Source organism: Brachyistius frenatus, unplaced genomic scaffold (genome assembly GCF_029030835.1).
Source record: "Brachyistius frenatus isolate BFR_SWC_R1_liver_20210118 unplaced genomic scaffold, ASM2903083v1 Contig_1, whole genome shotgun sequence".
In the NCBI taxonomy this organism is placed as follows: Eukaryota; Metazoa; Chordata; class Actinopteri; family Embiotocidae; genus Brachyistius; species Brachyistius frenatus.
The window spans coordinates 7,915,389-7,935,459 of NW_027210600.1; the positions used below are offsets into that span (position 1 = coordinate 7,915,389).

General features: G+C 41.6%; 1 protein-coding gene across 1 annotated transcript; it reads right to left on the reverse strand.

Annotated features, from left to right (window-relative positions):
• Positions 1 to 3,890: 3,890 nt before the first annotated feature.
• Positions 3,891 to 19,194, reverse strand: LOC138636917 (sodium channel subunit beta-4-like). Its single transcript, XM_069725275.1, has 5 exons — positions 18,481 to 19,194; positions 10,835 to 10,998; positions 9,445 to 9,664; positions 9,152 to 9,281; positions 3,891 to 7,923 (listed from the first exon to the last, which is right to left on the reverse strand). Exons 1-5 carry the CDS (start codon positions 18,575 to 18,577, stop codon positions 7,833 to 7,835), a joined length of 702 nt encoding a protein of 233 aa, XP_069581376.1. The 5' UTR covers positions 18,578 to 19,194; the 3' UTR covers positions 3,891 to 7,832.
• Positions 19,195 to 20,071: the final 877 nt, after the last annotated feature.

Genomic DNA, 20,071 nt, shown 5'->3' on the forward strand with positions numbered 1-20,071 from the left:
CGGGTGGCAGTATGGAGCCAGCTCTCAAACATCTGAAAATATGGTCCCTAACTTCCTTTATTATACCCTTATTAGGGACAGTGAAAATATATTAGTGGTTCATGATTCCTGATTCCATTCCACAGAAAAAGTCAGAAGATCGTGGCTGCAGTGACATGTAACCCTAAATATCTAAATACCCAGGCTATAAATATAAAAGATATTATCATCCAAATTTTTGCAATCTGTCATGTTTGACCTGACAGATATGACAGCTGACTTCAGAGGAAAAAGTGCTGACTTTATCAGGCTTACATAAGTAAATCAGAAAAGAGGTAACTGTTATAGCTAAACCATGTAAGAAGTATTTCCTGTGATTTAAAAAAATATATATATAGATACAGTATATTTTTCCATAATCACATACCGTAACAGCACAAGACTTTTGATCTTCAGAAAAATTTTATGTCACTTCACTTAACCTCCTGAGTTAGAGAGAATATTGTGCATTTGAATGAGTCAGAGCTGTGCCTAACAGGGTGGGTACTTTTCTATGCAACAGGAACTTTTATTTAGTAAAGTTGTAGTTTTTTTTCCCCCCCAGTATGATATTTGGAAATAAGGGAGAAGTATTCTTGAGCTTTTAACTCTTCCTCCATGTGCTCTTTTCCCCTAAAGAATACATACAGAAATAGCTTCACTTCACTTGCTGTAAGGGATGAGTGTAGTGGAACTACAACTATCATAATTTCTGAAACAATGCTGGAATCTATAAAAGTGTACCTCGATGAATATTTAATTCTTTCCCAATTCAATGAACTCGTGAACATAATTCTAGTCTAGACTTTAAATGCTATGTGTAATATACATTTCAACCCGATTTTAGCTTTATTATCCCAGTAGGAAGCATTATTGGGACAAATATTGATTAATATAGTATTAATATCAACCAGTTCCTTTCCTTCTTTGTCTATGTCTCTGGAGCATTATTATATTACTGCTTTCTGTAATGTGCTGAATCAGTTTTGCCGACGGTGCCTGGTGATTGCATTCTCTATCACTTCATGAGGCGACCGCTTCATTGTCATTCTGTAAAGCTGGAGAAAGACACAATGAGACTCGACAGCGCTCTGGGAAATTCAGTCAACATTTTATTTTCAGTATGTATTTCTGAACAAGTCAAAAGTTTGAGGTGCATAGTCATGAAGGGAGCATGAGCAACATGGTCACAAACACAGACAAACAGCTGAACATTCACAGGGAAGTTGATCCAGGAACACTGGCGGTAGCAGATTTGTTTCGCAGTGTGTGCATGTTGAATAGACTGTGGTGATGTAAGCAAAATGTTGGAATTTGCTGCAAGATTTCAACTTACTATAAAATACTGTTATTCGTATAACATTAGTGGCTTAAGGTTAAATGTGTCGCTATGAATCTGTTGTTTCGATTAGGACAGCCCCCGGATGTGTAAAAACATTGTTGAAATAGTTTAAAATGCAGGACTGCAGTGAGAAAATGTGAAGAGGTCAGTGTCAGCCTGTGCTTATAGTTCAAACCTCTAGTTAGCTAGCCTTGGTCTATAAGATAATCTCTTTTTAAGGGTTAAAGGAGGCAGTTTGCTCAGTGTGTAGTATTGACACACATTAGATCAACATGCACCATTCATTTGAACATAGTTAACTCTCTCAAAATGTTCACAATGGAAACACATGTTTGTGCCAAAAGAAGAACACATTTCTCTTGCTTTATCTAATTTTCATTCATCGTCCTCTTGGACTAGGATTGTTGATAAGTTAACTGTTTTTTTTTTTTTTGCTGAACTGAGCCGACATTAGATCAATGGTTTCAACTTTTGATCTGTGAGGTACAGAGCTGCAACTAATAGTTAATATTATCAATTAATCTGCCAATGATTTTCTGAGTTAATCAAATCATTGGTTGGTTTATAAAACGCCAGAAAATTTTCAAAAAGCCCCATCACAATTTCTCAAAGCACAAAATGACATTATTAAATGTGTTGTCCCTCCATAATGTAAGACAGAGGAAAAGCACTTCAAATGCTCACATTGAAGAGCACGGAACCATCAAAACTTTTGCAATTGTTTGCTTGAAAAAAGAGTTAAACTAAAAGACGTTTATCAAAATAGTTCACGTTTGATGTTCTTCTGATTGATTAATCAATGAATTGACTAATCGTTGCAGCTCTGGTGTGGAATGTGGGAGACAGTGAGCAGTTGTCAGACTCTTGGCAGTGTGAGTTTCAGCTGCTAAAAATACAGAAGAAGTACAGAGAAATTTGTATCGACATGCCAGTAATACAGCGGTACACAGTAATACAACATGTTGTAGTGGCGTAAGTGTACGAAGTTAGTTGTGTCTCATTGTAATAGTGTTGTAACAACAGCAGACATGAGACTCTTGGATTGGCAGTATGAGTTTCAGTCGCTCTGGCAGTAAGAGCAATACTAACTCTAAGGAATCATAGTGGTCAATCAGAACTCCCAACACGTTGTTGTTTTGGTGAAAAGTCTTCCAGTAGTACCAACACTGTCTAACTATTTACTGTTCTCTGTAGCTGTCAGTGATTTGACAAAACACTGGCATGCGTCCTTTTCCTAATAGATTTAGTGTAACCTTCTACATTACGTTTTACCCTTTTTTTTTTTTTTAAAAAAAAACGTAGATATCCCTTTAAATGGGCACAGGAATTAAAATTCTTATCTTTTATAAACAATCTAACTAGCACTATATCAAGCAGTAGCAACAATTGCAATGCTGTCTATGGTCATGCCTTGTTTTTACTGTGAAAATAGTGGCAAAGATTTTATCACAGTTACATGAAATTCTAAATGGGCTTCAGTTGTAAATGTTTTAACTTTGCGATCCTCATAGTCTAAATCTAAATGCTATAAACGTGTGCTGTATGTGTGGTCGGCTCGCACCAGATGGTGGATGATCTGATGTGTTCGGCATTTACCACTGGGTGGCAGTCATACTGTATTTGTTGTGGTGTATTGCGCCACTGCAGAGGGGCAGTCCGCACTGCACTGTGCACATTCTGTACTGCAGCAATCCCTGCAGGCAGTTGGCTGACCTCGAGGCTCATGAGAGGTTCAGGATAGGTGTTTTTCTTGGAGGAAGACATGAATAGACCAGAATACCATGGATTTAAAAAAAAAAAAAAAAAGTTAAAACAGCCTGGTGCTTTCATGACCCAGTACAATGTCATGGGATTGTGAAGGCATGCAGTACCACAACTAGATCTGCATTAATGCATTAAATCAGGTAGCATTATTCTATCTGTCATGCATGGCCTTCATTAAAACAGAACATCAGTCTTACAGCCTCATCCTGTACATATTAATGGTTTGCTGGGCAGGTTGTGATATTGAAGCTTCTCACTTAGTCATTAGTTTTAAATGAATTCATTTTGGCAGAGATAAACACTTTTCTTTCTGGCAGGGTTAATGGGCTTCACTTCAGATAACACAAAATTCAAGGTAGGGCTCACAGAAACAAATTTGGACCAAATAATGGGAACTCTGGCCACAAATTTACAGCTTTTCAGTTATATATGAAAAGCAGTTATATATAACTGAAAAGCTGTAAATTTGTAAACACGTGTTTACGTGCTGTATTTGTAATCCTGTGCCAGGGTTAAAGGTGAGGAAAGTACACTAACAGACAGATCAACTCCACAATATTGCTTTTCCCTAAAGGAAGACTTTGGATGTACATAACCTCTTTACAGATGGATCTCTGTGTGGCTGGTTAGACGTGTGTGTGTGTGTGTGTGTGTGTGTGTGTGTGTGTGTGTGTGTGTGTGTGTGTGTGTGTGTGTGTGTGTGTGTGTGTGTGTGTGTGTGTGTGTGTGCGCGTGCGTGCGCGTGTAGTGCTTCCCTATATCCATAACATTCACATGTTGTTCAGCATAACGAGGATACTGTATCATTTCTAACACTGCACAGTTACAATGTTGGTAGCTCGTAAAGCACTCACAGTAGTACATCACAAAATTAATCACGATTTCAGTTCTATGAACATAAATCATTCTTGATCCCATTTATAGCCTGCAATGAAATTCCCTTTGAGATAGAGTAGAAAGTTCCATCAAGTGTCGAGAACAGTCGGTATTTGTTTGGGCTGTAATACTGTTCTATGTGGTTGCAACAAGGGTTGCTGTTTTTTGCATTTATGAAAGCAGGAACACCAGATATTAGCCCTCTTCTATGGGGCCAAATAGCAATCAGATTGCACTCAGGCTCTTTGGACACCAATAGTGCGGGAGCCCTGAGAGCTAAACACTCTTAAGAAAATAGGCAAAACACAATCAGACTAAGAAAACGTGTTCACCAATTTTACAATGCAAAGCATTCTTAAAAAAAAAAAAAAAAATGCAATGCACATTAAATAAATGAAACGCTGTATTTACCGCACATGTCAGTTGGTGGTTGTGTTATCTTATGATTCACGTGTTGTAAAATTGTTCTTATTTTTTTTTTGTCTTGTTTGTGTTTTCTTAGTCGCAATTTGTTGAGCTCTCAGGGACACCGTACACGGGACTATTAAATGCAGATGCAGTAATTGCAATTCAGTTGAGATTTCCGATTCTTTAAACACTTTGGTGCAGATGGTCCAGTATGTCAGAGGTGTTTTTATAATGCAGCTTGGAGTTTGAGTTCTTCGTCATTTGTCTTCCATCTACTCAGGGAATTTCCTGCCAAATGTAAATGGGACCTAATATAGATCGATCCAATGCAGATAAATCTGTCTAATGTAGATATATGATCCTCATGCCGACACATTAGTCCAACTGAGATACATTTGTGTAGAGTGGATACATACATCGGTACAATGATCAGTGCCTTGGACAGACAGAGTTGCTGGCCAGTCCAGACACATAAAGTGCCTTAAAACAGGTTATTGCATAATCTGATTTCTGTTTTATTGCTTCCATTGAAAGCAAGAAGGGAAACGCACTCCATTATAATAGAGAGCAGCCTGACAGGAGTGAGCGGTTACAAAAATAAAATAAAATCTTGTCATAGACCTCTGTTCCAATAAGACAGCATGTACCTCAATGTGTACTGCTGTTCTCAGGTATTCAGTCAAAATTACAAACACATCATGAAAATTTTGTTATTTGTTAAATCCCGTCATATATTACAAAAGAATGAAAACTGAGGTCACTTCCATGATTTCCTGTTTTTATGAAACCATTCTGAAAACTGGTAAAGTGCTTTAATGTTTATATGCAAGGCCAGTGTACTACTCTCTGGTATCAAAGTGTCTCATAGTATGCGAGTGCACGTGTGTGTGTGTGTGTGTGTGTGTGTGTGTGTGTGTGTGTGTGTGTGTGTGTGTGTGTGTGTGTGTGTGTGTGTGTGTGTGTGTGCTTGTGTGTTAGCCGTTAAAGCTATTCAAGCTGTGTATGGGGGTGTGGCTGCTCATTTGTGCCAGCTTCACAGAAGTGACCTCTCCTACGGTAAACCCGGACAGAGAGAGGGTCGTTTTAGCACTGAGCTCATCTCTGTTGACTTCTAGCCGGGTAAAGTGACGTGAGTTCATAAAGACTTTGTTGATTTTGTCTATATTGGATTGTCATTTAAAGAAAATAAACATGAATGTTCTCAAATGTGGGCATGTTCTACCATTTATATATAGTTGTATTTTTTTTCTTTTGTCAATTTATTTACAGCAAGGCTCACCACACTCTTAAACACCTGTTCAAATTTGAAGTGCAAAGACACTGGTACTGTTTAGAAACTCAAAACAAGCCTCTAATAATCTAATCCCGGTTTTAAATAGTCTCAGCAAGTAGTCATTGACTAATCTGAACTCTGGGCAGAGTGAAACACTAAACATATTGACTACTGGCATTGTAGGATTTTTTTTTTTTTTTTTTTTTTTTTTTACACATTCATTTGATAATAACATGAACAATTTGGGTATAATTTTTGTAATTATTTAAACATACCTTTGAGACAATATGTTACACGTGTTCCCTGACAGTCTTTACATTCTTTTGCAGTGACCTGTCCCACTGCTGTGCTACCTGCACTACTGCAGCTATACCAATGCACTTGTTGGGCCTGTTGGCACAGTTCAAAATGTGTACTGTATTGTTAAGGTTTTTTTCTTGAGGTGACGATCCAGTTTGTATCGGAAGCCAGCTAGTTAGAGTCCACGAAATGTGGACGCGAAATAGATCTGGATAAGTGTATTTGTTGCCCTCCTCACTCAAAATATATCCTGCTGAGGTGCAAAGTGCCAACTCTCTAAACTCCTCCAGCAGAGTTGTTTACCTGTATGACTCAAACTTAGAGTTACTAAAACGTTCTTACATTTTGAGAAAGTGTAAAATGTCTTACTTACTTCCCCAGTAATACCTGCAGCCCAATACTCTAAAAGAAGAGCACCCTTTCAATCACCCTGACCTGGTTAAAGGGGTTAAAAGAAGTCGTAGCTGTGTTGGGAGGGGTATCGACAGAGCTTCAGACGGTTCAGGCTAATGTGGAGGGTTAAATGGGACCATACGTAGACACGGAAATGTTGATATGAAGTCATATAAAATGCGCACATGCTAAAAATGCATTGGTTATTAGTCAGAAGCAGCATGATTAAGTTCATTCCTTTCTACAGGGAGCTTGGTAGTTGGGGGATTGTCTTTGATGAGGGTTTTTTTTTTTTTTTTTTTTTTTTTTTAATGTTTTCTGTGTTGTTGTTTTTTATCCTCCCAGCAGCAGAGGGAGCTGAAGCAGAACAGGCACCTGTGTTTATCTAAAGCAAAACAAAAGAACCTGTGCAGAACTGGATCCCTCAGTCACCTAAGGAGAGCCCAGTTGTCAGCATTGGCTAGCCAGCGGATCTATGAAAATCTCCTGACAGCGTTAATGAACCAAACACCCCAACTGTGTGTCTACGCCAGCAGTAAACATGAAAGTTCAGGCTGGCATGGCAGAGGTTAAGGTCAAAGGACAAAAAAGGTCAGGAAAAAAAAAAAAATCCAGCGCGGGATTCACTTGTTACTCATAAGCACACTAAGTTGACCAGCCATTTTACAAGCAGTGTTTAAAAGGCATATTTACCTGTTTTATTTACAGCTAATGATCTCTTGGTGAATGGCGTTCTGGATTGGGCTCACAGGTGGATTTATGTCAGTGTCACGTGACAGAGAGACGTCTCAGCAGTTTTGTGCTGTTCCTCAGCTGACGTCAATGGCAGTTTATAGATTATGGCAATGCGTCATGGCATCGACGTGTGTGTGTGTTCCCACTGGTCAGGTTCTATTAGGTCCAAGTATGACTTAGAGTTGAGGATTAGACCAGAGCCAAGAATAAAACATACTGTAGCTTGTCAACTGAGACTGGTAAGCGTGTTTTGGTGGGAAGTTAAATTTCATCCATTAAATTAAAAAAACTTAAACAGTGGCGTATCTGCTTTGTGCAAAGTTCCACGAACTTAATGTAACAGTTATTACATGGCTATGAAGGGTACATAGAAAAAAAAAAGAAGGCAATGATAATAAGAAAATGTTAAGGAGGAGGGTATGGAAACCACACGTATATAAAATCGGAAGCTGAACTGTAGAGTGTGTTCGGTTCAGTAAGACGTGGAGCAGAATTCAATAACAGAGGCTGCAACAAAGAGGCTGCCATGTAAGTGAGAGAGTGATCCAGGCCTATGCACATTTCCCACTTCCCAAATCTCAAGCATGATTTAAAATAGACATTTACAAGTTGTATTAATTAGCCACTAGTAAGATAAAACAGTCCACTGATAAAAGCTATTTCTCTGAGCGTGTACATTTGTCTAACATATATACAAACATACAGACGTACTTTGCATTTCGCTCAAGCCTTTGGCGTCCCTTTGTTGTCAGCTTTGGCTCCTGAAAGTCCGTTTTCTGTGTTGTCATTCCCTGAGCTCACCAGGCACTCTTTGCTGCAGGGGACAGAGAAACCAAATGTTTAGGTGGGCACCCGTAGGAGAAACAGAAGTGCTAAGGGCTATACATTGTCTGTTGTTTGCTGAAGCGATTTTTAAATTTTTTTTATTTCAAAAAATACCCATCAAAGCCACAGATAGTAATCTTGTGTTGGACACATTTTCGGAAAACGTAATTAAGATTTGACTGAAACATCAAAGAAGTTAATTGAAAACAGAGAACTTGATGCATCTTGGCACCATCTCACCAATAATATTGTGCAATATCTGTCATAGATATAGTTTATATTTCATCATAAGACAAAATAGATGTGCCATATCTTTAGTTTTTTGGCATGCTGTATGTTGACTGCAGTTGACACTGAGTGGCCAAGCATTGTTTTTGTGATGATTGTGCAGCTTCGCAAGTCATATTTATTCCTAAGTAATAGAAAGAATTCCCACTAACAAGGACAATAACAGTTTTAACTCAATTAAGATGACAGTTTCAACCTGACATTTCTTTTAAGCTGCATTTCTGATGTCTGACTTTAGAGTCCAAATACAGTCACAGTCAGTTGGCATAATAGGACATTTCAATTATTTTGGTTTTAGTCACATTATTGAGGGTAATTTTGCCCTCTGATCTGCTGATCTGATTATTGATTTGTGTCTCTAATTGTGAGTTTAACATCAATTTGTAATACAGCCAACAGTATAACAATTATCATGATTGATGATGCACACTCTGCTCTCTGAGGTTAGCTCATTTGGTCGTAAAATACTAGCTCAAAGCTAAAGGTTTATACAAAATCTATTTAATAGCCAAAATTTATAAGAAACTCACTGTGGGAGAAAAAAATGCATCTGAAATTTATACAGGACAGGAACTGACGTAAGAAAATAAAAAAATAAAAAAACGATGCAGTGCTCTGTACCATGGAACTGGTAATACAAATTGAATCATATTATAGGTCAATATCATATGGTTGCACTCCACATTGTTCTGTCAATATAACATTATTATTATCATCAATTCAGCTAGACTACCTTCACATAGAAAACCAAACAATGACATTTTAATATCCTATTTTTTTTTAGGAGTAATGAAACCATCAATTACCATATCCAGGTGATAAACACTGGCAGTAATATATTGGATAACAAACCTATTACTGTCTAATATAAAGGATGTTTTTTAAATTGCCCTCAATGCCCCGATTTCCATATTCAGCGATCTACTCACTTCTTCTCGTCATCCTTCAGCAGGAAGTGAACAACCAAGGCCTTTATCACCATGACAATGATAACTAAGCCAATGACTCCACCCACCGCTGAGACAATAATGGTTGTCAAAGTATTGTCAACCTCTTTCACTGAAAAGGAGAGAGGGGAAGACATGGTGAGGTGGGTGGGTGGGTAGGTGGGGCAAGGATAGGGGGATGATGAAAAAGGATGCAGAGGGAGAGTCTTATCATAGGGTTGAGCAAGGTACAGTTGTATTTTTGCATGCCATGCATGTGCAAGTTTGCCACCTACTTTGGTCCACCACTATAAGAGTGAAGACAGCAGTGTGGTTGCGGTTCTTCTCTTTGGGATTCCTGGCAAAGCAGATGTACTCTCCTTCATCTTCAAAGGTGATGTTCCACAGCAAGATGGAAATGTTGTTGGTCTTTGAGGAGCCGACAAACTCCACGCGCTCATGGTACACGCTGACCCTCGGCTCCACACCCTCCATAGGAATCTCTGCTTCACATAACTACACACACACACACACACACACACACACACACACACACACACACACACACACACACACACACACACACACACACACACACACACACACACACACACACACACACACACACACACACATATCTACTTAGCTGCACAACATAGTTAATCAAGTATACCAGAGGCTATCATAAAATTCAGAGACTGCTGCTGTTGCGCACGAATGGAGTGCAGCACCGTGATGTGCATGGAGCAGAGGGAAGCTATAACCTTTGTGAGTAAGAATTAAAAGTTAAGTCGCTTTATCAACATCAACATATATGTTTTTGTGACCACTGGTAGATGCGTGTTTGAGATTTCACCATGGACTTGAACAGAGAGCGCAAATCAAAGGTTGTCTCAAACTTGGGAAATTGGCAACCAAGACACTTGAAATGCTTTAGAAAATGTACGGCAATGAAGCAGTGAGCCAGGCGAGGTGTTTTGAAGGGCATTTGTCTTTCAAGAGGGGCAGAATGTCATCAATGTTTAAGACCAAAGACGTCAGGTCAGGAGCAACCAGGTTGGTTTTCTTTAACATTTATAGGGTTGTGCACTGTGAATTCTTCCCCAAGGCTCAGGCTGTCAAAGTCAAGTTCTACTGTAATGTTCTGTGGCATTTGAGGGGAAATGTTTGGTGCAAACAAACTGAGCTGTAGCGCGATAGCACTTGGGTTCTCCAACATGACAACGTGCCTGCTCACAGCACGTCGAAAACACATCAGTTTCTAGCCCGCAACAAGAGAATCATCCCCCCCCCCAGCAACCCCACTCACTGGATTTTGCTCCCCACGGCTTCCGTCTGTTACCCAAAAAGTTGACCCAAAATGTGATGTGCGCTCCCTGATCAGGTATTGGGACCATGTTGAGATCACTGATGCGCACGGAACACTGCTCACAAAAAATGTTTGCAACTCTAGGTGCGGATTTTGATCAAGTGCCTTAACTTGGACTCCTCACTCACAAAGGATATAGCTTCCCGCGTTCACGCAGCAGGAGCACTCTAGAAACGTTTTGTTTGCCCCTCATATTTCCATGAGCTCAGATCTATATCAGCACGAGTTAACTTACAAATTATCTAATGAATGCAAAACAATAACTTTTGTTTGTTTATTTATGTCCATGTTGCTTATGCTTGCGGTGTATGCTGTACCTTCTCTAAAGTTCCATTGTCATTATATTGCCATCTGAAGTAGAGGTTTTTGATGCCAATGCAAGAAGAGTAGGTGCAGGGCAGCAGAACTGTGGAGCCATTCATTGCTTCAATTGAAGACACTTTACCTGTTGAAACCTCCAGGCCACCAACACTCCATACACCTGAACCAAGGGAGAAAGGAAGCAAAACCAAAAAGCACTGAAAACATTGTTTTTAATAAACATACAAACACCAATAAAAGAGAAAAAGAAAGTATTAAGGTAAAAACATGGTTTGGCACATATACAGTCCGGACAAAAGCAACACACTGTAGATTAATCACCGGATCCATTCTAGTTCAGCTCAAAATATTTTCAGGTTTCAGGTCAAAAATGACAAAGGGTAAAGGGATGTTTTCACACTTAGACCCTGAGTGATGGTCCACCTTCGGTTGATGCACAAGATGAGAGCAACTTATGATGAGAGTTGCAGTGAATAGGTGACTAATTGATTAGTTGATTGACAGAAATAGTAATTTGGTAAATAATTGTTTTTGTGATTTTTAGAGACTTTTTTTCCTATGAAAAAGATTTGGGGGTTTCTTTAGTCCTTCATTATAATAAAGTGAAAATCTTTAAGTCGTTGACTTTAGGTCGGGACAAAACAAGATAATCTAGGCAGCACATTGGACTATGGGAAACACTGGTCAACATTTTTTGCCATTTTCTGACATCCTGAAGACCAAACAGCTAATCGGGAAAATAATCAATACATGAACCATTAATGAAAACAATTGTTAGTTGCATCGCTACTTGAGTAAGAACACAGTGTTGGCTTGTTCTAACTGCAAGGCATAACATTACTGCTTTCTGCACTACCTAATTTTTTATTTCTAGTAGTAAGAACAAATAAGAGATACTAACAACAATTTAGTTTTTTGTATTTCTTCATATCAACAGGTGCGTGGAGTGACATTAACATTTCAGGAGGGGCAGACAGTCACTGTCCAAGACTGAAGAAGGCGCATAAGGTCGGGAGCCCAGTCAGGTGGGTTTTGTTTGACATTGAAAGGATAATGTACCCGTAAATGGGTGCCCCAGGCCCCAGACTGTCAGCTGTGAGGTTCAGATGCGTCTGAGGGAAAGCATTCGGTTGCAAAAGAACTGAAATGTCTCGCGATTGCGTTTGGGTTCTCCAACCTGACAACGCGCCCGCTCATAGCACGTTTTGAGTTTCTCGCCCATTACAAAACAATGAGTTTCCTCTGCAGAGACCGGGCACAGCCTTAGAGCTTGGATAACTAGCTGTAACATCCACAAGGAGCTCAGTGTAGAGATGCTGCTCCTTTGCGTTGAAAGGAGCTTGTTATGAGGTAGTTCAGGCATCTGATGAAGATGCATCCCGGGCGCATTCTGTTGGAGGTTCTATGGGCATGTCCAGCTGGTAGGAGACCCCAGAATAGACCCAGCACACGCTGCAGAGACTAGATCTTGTCTGGCCTGGGTAAATCTCCGGATCCCCCCCCCCAAAGGGACTGGAAAACATTGCAGGAGAGAGAAACATCTGGGCTAACTTGGTCAACCTGCTGCCCACGTGATCCGATTAAGCGGTTGAAAATGGATGAAGACATGGGTGGATGAAGTCATCAAATAAATATAAGTAATGTGAATTTATAGTTTTGTTCTTTCATTGCTATCACTGTCTTCAAGTGGCCAAATTTTGTGAAAGACTGCGGTCGGTAATTGACTGAATGACTGACTGTCAGCGAATGATTGACAAACAAACCAACAGAGACAGTGAGGCAGAATTGCTCCCATATCAAAACAAAAATATCAACCCAGTTTATTGCAAATTATAATTTTTTTTTTCTGAGACATTGTTGTTCAAAGCAGGAAACACATGGTAACTCCTTCATTTTTGAGAAGAGTTGCTCATGTTTATTGGTACTTGGGTCCTGCTGGGCAGGTTCTGTTTTTTTTCCCCGCAATGACAGCTGGTGAGATTGTCAGATTGTTGCTCTGGTGTCTCACACACTTGGAGTCTATTTATAAATGCACTCCTCCACACTGACCTGCTCAGGATCACATTGCACTTGGACATGGTGTGGACAGGGTTAGAGTACATGCAGGCCGGTGTGTCTATAAAGGACTTACATCTACTTGCATATACGAATTTTGTGCCACCTGCTTTGCAGCACTGTGACAACATCACTATTCGCACTAAACACTGGAATCCCTCAGGTCATCCTGGATTAAATCAATGTTTACTGTTGAAAGCTGGGTGTTGAAAGCTTTGGACATACTGTAATCATTTGGGGTTGCTCACTTTAAAGGTGGCATGAGTTGCCATTTTTAACCATTTCTTCCCACTAACATCCCACAACAGGCAAAATGTGGTTACTGAGACTACATTTTATTAAGTGCCTGTTATAATGAATGCAGTAAAAAAAAAAATTAAAAAAAGAAGCTTCCATTGCCAAATGGTTACGAGTTGGGACCCTAACCTCTTACTGGGGAAACGGTGTGTTTGAGCAAAAATCTGGCACACTAGTTAGAAAATGAGCCATCCATAGTCGAGTGCAGTGTGTAGCAGCATTAGTGTGTTGTGCTTGATCAGTCAGCGGGGAAGGCGACTGTTAGAGGCGAGCATATGATAGAACTTCTGCATTGTTATTGTTGTTCAATCTTTTGGTTTTTCATTTGTTTGGCCTACCGTAACGAGCTGCAGCCCGCTTTCACTGGCCCGATAGAGGAATGTTATGGTTACTGCGGCTAGGTAAGTGCTTTGCTTTATAGACACTCAACCAACATCAGAGGCTCTTCTGCGGACAATACAGTAAGAACTCAGAGTGGTTGGCGAGCACAGGAGCTAGTAGAACAGGTTGGAAGTGAGGCTGAGACACGGCATCCTGGTAGGCTATGCTGGACCTCGCACCAACAGAGCCTGGAAGACACAAAGACATCAGCTGATCCTGGGAGAGATCCACGCAGAGGTGGAAGAGGAACACTGCACCAGGACATTGGCTATGTGGAAGCAGTGAGCTTGGACTAATTGGGACAACTACCCTTAAAATCACCTGAGAAGAACTTTGTAAGTCAAAACCAGCCAGACTCAAGTTTCTGATCCCGTCAGTGTATGATGTCCTTTCAAGCCCATCCAATCAAGAAGGGAGGCACAGGTGGCGACGTAAACTAGGCGCTTAAGGTAGTTACGGAAACTATCTGCGCTGGAATCCAACGGAGCAAAAATCAGCTATCAACAAGGCACCGCACCCAAAGAAAAGATTTGGTCGTAATATTTGATTGTTCCAAGCAGGCGGAAGGTCAGATATCTTCAACTGGGAGAGGGAGAGCGCTTGGCCCATTGGTGGGCTCATAGCGGGCCTTGCAGGGCATTAGCTGATAAGTTTCTACATGGGACTCTCAGCCTACTTGGCATCAGAGTGTCTGTTAGAAGAGCCTCCAAGAACATCATCAACGCTGTATAAAGGAGGTGATCTATAGTGTGGTGTGCCACTTGGACACAGTCCAAGCACTAATCGCCCGGGTGACGGTGTCTGATAATGCAAGACCTGAAAACACGCTATGACCCTGGGTTCATCACTGATGTGTCCAAGCTGCGGCATCAACACAAATATTTATCTAATTAACGCTAAATATCTGAATGTTGCTTTTAATGTACGTGATGACATAGGGGCCTGCTGCAGAAATATCAGCATGTTACGCTGTGCTTTTTTAGGTCAGTTTTCTACATTTGTTTATTCATATTTTCAGTACTTAACTTCTTACACATGATATTTTTACTTCTCCTCTGTAGTCATCTTGACTCGTCTCCTCTAGGAAGCATCTCGGGCCATTTGGGTTCTGCTTGTTCTTTTCTCTGGTTGGTTTTGCTCTCTTTTAATGGACTCTTACTATTCTTTTTTTTTGCAGCACTGGGCACTCTCTTTCTCGTTCGTCCCCCCCCCCCACCTCAATCTTTCTGTCTACCTCTCAGAACTTGCTCCTCAGGGACGCTATAACTAAACATGAAGAGAGGAGAGATGTGGGCATCCAGTCTGGGTACTTTGGTGAGGGACAGTGGCAGAATCAAAACGGCTTAGATGTTTGAAATGTTGGACTGCTTAACTGCCTGTGCTTTTACCCTCGATCAATAATCACTGCCGTGATGCTAGTGAGCAATTTTTTTTTAAACCCAGTGCTGCATAGGAATAAATGCTGCGAAGGAAAACAAGTGAGAAACCTCCCTTTTTAAATGGCTTACGTAGTGTGTCTTTATCCTCACTGGACACATGATGATCGTTTACATATCTGAGAGGAGTGTCCCCCCTCATGCCTAGAAATAGATTTCACTCCTCCCTCGCTTTACACCTCTGCTCTCTACTATCACTTTTCATCCCCTTGCTCGTCTCTGTACTCTTCCTCTGTCTTTACAGTTTGTCCTGACAACACCCACAGTTCCACACACTGTAGTAAAGCACTATGCTAGTTAGCCGCTATATGCATGGTTGTCTTTCTATACGTGTGTGTGTGTGAAGTCTTGACTGTGCATGTAGTTCATATGCACATACTTGTACATTTTATGTGTGTGTTTGTGTGTGTTTGTGTGTGTGTACATGAATAATAGGCTGGAATGTATGATATTTTCTTTTTAGCTCCACTATCAAATATCTCTTTGTCCCAGTAGGGAAACATCAATATCTGAATCACTGATGGTAGGGAAAGCAACTGACTACATGTGTGCGTGTGTGTGTGTGTGTGTGTGTGTGTGTGTGTGTGTGTGTGTGTGTGTGTGTGTGTGTGTGTGTGTGTGTGTGTGTGTGTGTGTGTGTGTGCGTGCATGTGTCCTTGGCTGACTGTCAAGGTGAGGTGTTTTTTTTTCTTTCTTTTAAGTAGGCCAGAGATTGAAGGGTTAATGTGTATCTGGGTGAACCCATAGAGAACTGACCGAGGACACTATTAACTCTTGGGGGAGTGGTGATGATGGTGGTGGAGGGGGTTGGAGGGGTAGAAAAGAGAGATGAACAGTAAAAAGGGAGGTAATAGAGGCGGCATGTGTGTAGACTGTGTGTAGGAAGTGACTAAGGGGTCGCAGGGGAAGAACAGCGGAATGGGGGAATGAGATGTCCTCTCCAAGGTGAATGAGTGACAGCAGGGCGGAGGATTACACCAGCAGCTAAGTAACTCAATCAACAGAACCGCTGGTGTAGAGGTGGGTTCACATTTGCACTTCACATAAACATACGGATGCACACTTGTGTAATATGATAGCCACACAGGCAACAACAGACATGTGGTAGAGCTGTCATATTTACGTGCCGACTGCTAATGAAATGTGACTGGCAATTGCGGTGTTACAACCTCACTGCTCAACATCAGATAGTCTCGTTTCCTATTGGTCCACGACCGCCATGCTGAGGGCTGTCTGTTGTTTGTTTTTTCTTCACAAAAAGGTGATGCACAATTCCTTATGGTAATATATGGCATCCTAGACTGAGGCTCGTGAAATGGACAAGATGAACGTGGTTTAATGCTGGCGTTGAAGTGATGGCTATTTAGCAGGTTTGGACATTTTTGGATAACAGCTCTTGTTTTTTTGAAGTGTACCTTTAGTCTATGATGCTGCCTGTCTTCAGAGACTTGTGGTCCTGTTACGATGAGAGCTCCTTTATGTATGTGCGATAGCTTAAGGATAAATAATAGGCTAAAGTTCAAAGGAAATAAGCAGGGTCTTTGAATGGGACCAATCTGACAGCATCCGACTGTCACGTTTCGGTTAAATTGTAAATCATTACAATGGTGAGTTTGTTGTATAGTTGTTTAAAAGGCAGGGGTTTTAGTTACAAATCCATATCCCCAATTCCCAGCATAAATGTTTTCCCTTCATCCCACAGCTGGCTGTGATTAGGGCTTTTGTTTTCTCGGCTTTCATTTCCTTTTGCGAAAGGATCTGTTGCAAGAGATTGCCGCGATGTTTTGGCAAAGACGATCGGAACTTAGGGACAGAATTTAAGAAGGGAAACAGTTGTGCATTTCTATGCTGGCATTGAGTTACAACAGATTTGTACATGTATATCGAGACAAACAACCGTATGTTGTATAAAATCGAGTGTTTAACATTGCAGAATACAGATGAAAAATAGACAGGTATGTTGCCACAAATGAAATAAAGGTTGACAGGAGGGATGAACCGGATGTAGTAACAGGAATTCATCACAACACGAGAGGACATAATAATTAAGGGTTAAACAAAAGAACTACAAAGAGTGGAATGGCAGGACCCAAACAAATCAAAACATTTACGTGGTTATTTGACACACACGCCGTGAGATGGTTTCTACAAAATGTCTGATGGTTTTCATCATTCATTTCCAAGGTCTTTAGAAGGTCAGTGCAAAAATAAGCAAATGAAAATGAGAGAATAACAGTAAGGACGTGCTGGCAGTGGCTACCACTGGGACCTGGATTGTTTTTGGATGACAAGTTTTAGATCTGCAGCTCTGAATAGCTACAAGGCTGCAGCAGTTACTCTGTAGTAAACTATGTTATTTACTGCAGGCCTTTCCTTTACCAGAGGTAAACATTGGGAGTTTTATCCCACTACTGTCATTTTCTTTGCCTTTTTATTTATTTTTTCCTCTTTTCTCTTAGTCATACTACATCAACACTGTATATTTTTACTGTTTACAGTAAAATATTTGCGGGGGGGAAAAAATGATCGCATAAAGTCATGTAAATGAGTAAAAGGACCGAAGCATCTTTTGTTCAATTTGAGGTTAATTCTGCCCCAAGAAAATATTTCTGGATGGGATATTTGCATTCAGAATAGACTTAAAAAGCAGCACGATATGACACGTCATAAACAATATAGTTCACCTCAGGGTGACACCTCTTGCTCTTGTTTTTGTGACATACAGCTCAACTTTCAAAACAGCTGACAACTTGAAGGAATGTGGGGGGCACCATTGGGCGCAACAACCGAATCAGGGAGGGTGTGAGCAAAAGCACACATCACCACTGCACCACTACGTCACTACCAGTCATACTACAATCACACAAACGCATGCACATGAACTGTAACAAATACCATCTTCATGCGCTGTAAGAACTGAAACTTTTTCTTTATTTTATTTTGCCAATTTCATCAATTTTTCCTCTGAAAAGGGCAACTTATTAAGTTCATGCATGAAGAGTCACTCATCCAGACTAGCGATCACACGTCCACCAACCATGTCCCAATTCACATCAGCCGAAGGCTGAAATTGACCTTGATGCCCTCAGTGCAGCAACAAGTAAACCTTCGTCTACCTGTCTTCAGGTATAGAAAGTGGATGATTAGACATGAGAGATGACGTAGAAGCGACAGAACAGCAGATGTTGGTGTGGAATAATCAGAGATGGTATGAATTTACTGTGACAGCAGCCAACCACCCACCCAGACTGACTCAAAAAAAACAAAAAACACTCATATAAAGGGGCAAACAAGGAAGGTGTGGAGGGAAGAGAGATAAGTTTGAATTTGTTTCTATTTATAAGAGATGACCACCAAACATAAGCTCCATGAAAGCATTGTACAGGGGGAATGGAAGCACGATATTCTGCTGAGATATAGTGGAAGAAGGAGGAATGACATGGCACCTAAAGGTATAGAGGAGTAGAACTCACCGAGCAGCAATGCAACTACCAGACCAGCGTGAAGTAGATCCCCTGATCTCAGCCGACCAGAGACACTGGAACCACCGGTGCTGTCCACTGACGCCATGACACCAACGCCACCTGTCTGTCTGCCTGTCTGTCTGTGGTCTTGTCTGTTTCTCTGTATGTGTCGTTGTCAGTCTGTCTCCCTGCCTGCCAGTCACTGTGTGTGCGTGTGTGTGTGTGTGCGTGTGTGTGTGTGTTTGACTTGTGTGCCTCTGGAGCAAAGGCGGGACACTGAGCTGTGTAGCTGAAGGCAGAGTCTCAAGTCCTGTCCTCTGAGTCCCTCCCTCTTCTCTCCTCCTCTGCACTCTTGTCCCAGGAATGAACAGAGGGAGAAGGCGCAAAGGAAGGGAGGATAAATTCCTTCAGGAAGCTGTCTCTCTCTCTCTCTCTCTTTCTCTCCGTCCAGTTGTTCCTCAGCAGCCCGGTGAAAGCAGAGTAAAAACAAAAAAAAGACGGGGCTGGAAAATGCAGCAGTGTCTCTTTGCCTCCCGCCGTTCGGGTCCTGTTGTCGCGGTCTCTGGCAGACTCGGCGGTGATTATCCAGCAACGCGGAGTGTGAGGCGAAAGGCGGAGAGGAGACGCGAGGCAGAGCGGCAGCAGCCTAGCGGCGTAGTGTCAAACAGCTCCCGCAGCAGCAGCAGCAGCAGCCGCAATAGCCAGGGAAGCACGCTGGCCAGCAAACCCCATAGGTGTGTGTGTGTGTGTGGGGGGGGGGGACACATAGGCTGAGTGGGGGGGAGGAGAACACACCAGAGGCACAGAGGGATGCTGGAGCGAAGCCAGCAGCCAAGGCAGAAAAGCAGAAAGTGCGTGTCTCCCCAGCCGGCTCAGAAAGGAATGAGAGAGAGAGAGAGAGAGAGGTACTGCAGAGGTAGAGGTGAAGAGAGAGGGAGAGAGAGAGAGAGGGAGAGGGGGAGAGGGGGAAGGAGAGGACAGAATGAATTGGGAAGTGAGTGTGTCTGTGTGTGTGTGTGTGTGTGTGTGTGTGTGTGTGTGTGTGTGTGTGTGTGTGTGTGTGTGTGTGGGGGGGGGGGGGTTTGAGGTGTGGGGGGTGTTGGCTGATGTCTGCTGCCACATGGACACACACACACACACACACACACACACACACACACACACACACACACACACACACACACACACACACACACACACAGAAATGCACCCGGCCCGATAAGGCTGGACCAGCCTTTACTCAAGAAGGTCTCTCGGAGTGGGACTTCACACATACCACATAGCCCAGGTCTCTGCTGCATCCTTTACTCCGGTCTCCACTTTGGAGCTGCTCCCTTTTCAGGGTTCCTCTGTACATCTGTGCTGGCAAGCTAAAGCATGGGCTAAGTCTGATTTTGGCCCCTGGCAAGTTTTCTGTCCAATGACTCACGTTTTATCAGTCTGTCTCCCTTTCGCGTCTTCAGCTGTACAGTGGGACTTGCTTTAGTAGTTGCTTCGTATCGTCCGTACGGTCTATTATATCTTTATTTGAACTGTTTTTTTGTTGTTGTTTTTTTTAATTGTTTTTGTAAACCATTATGTCAGTTTGATGCGCATCAGT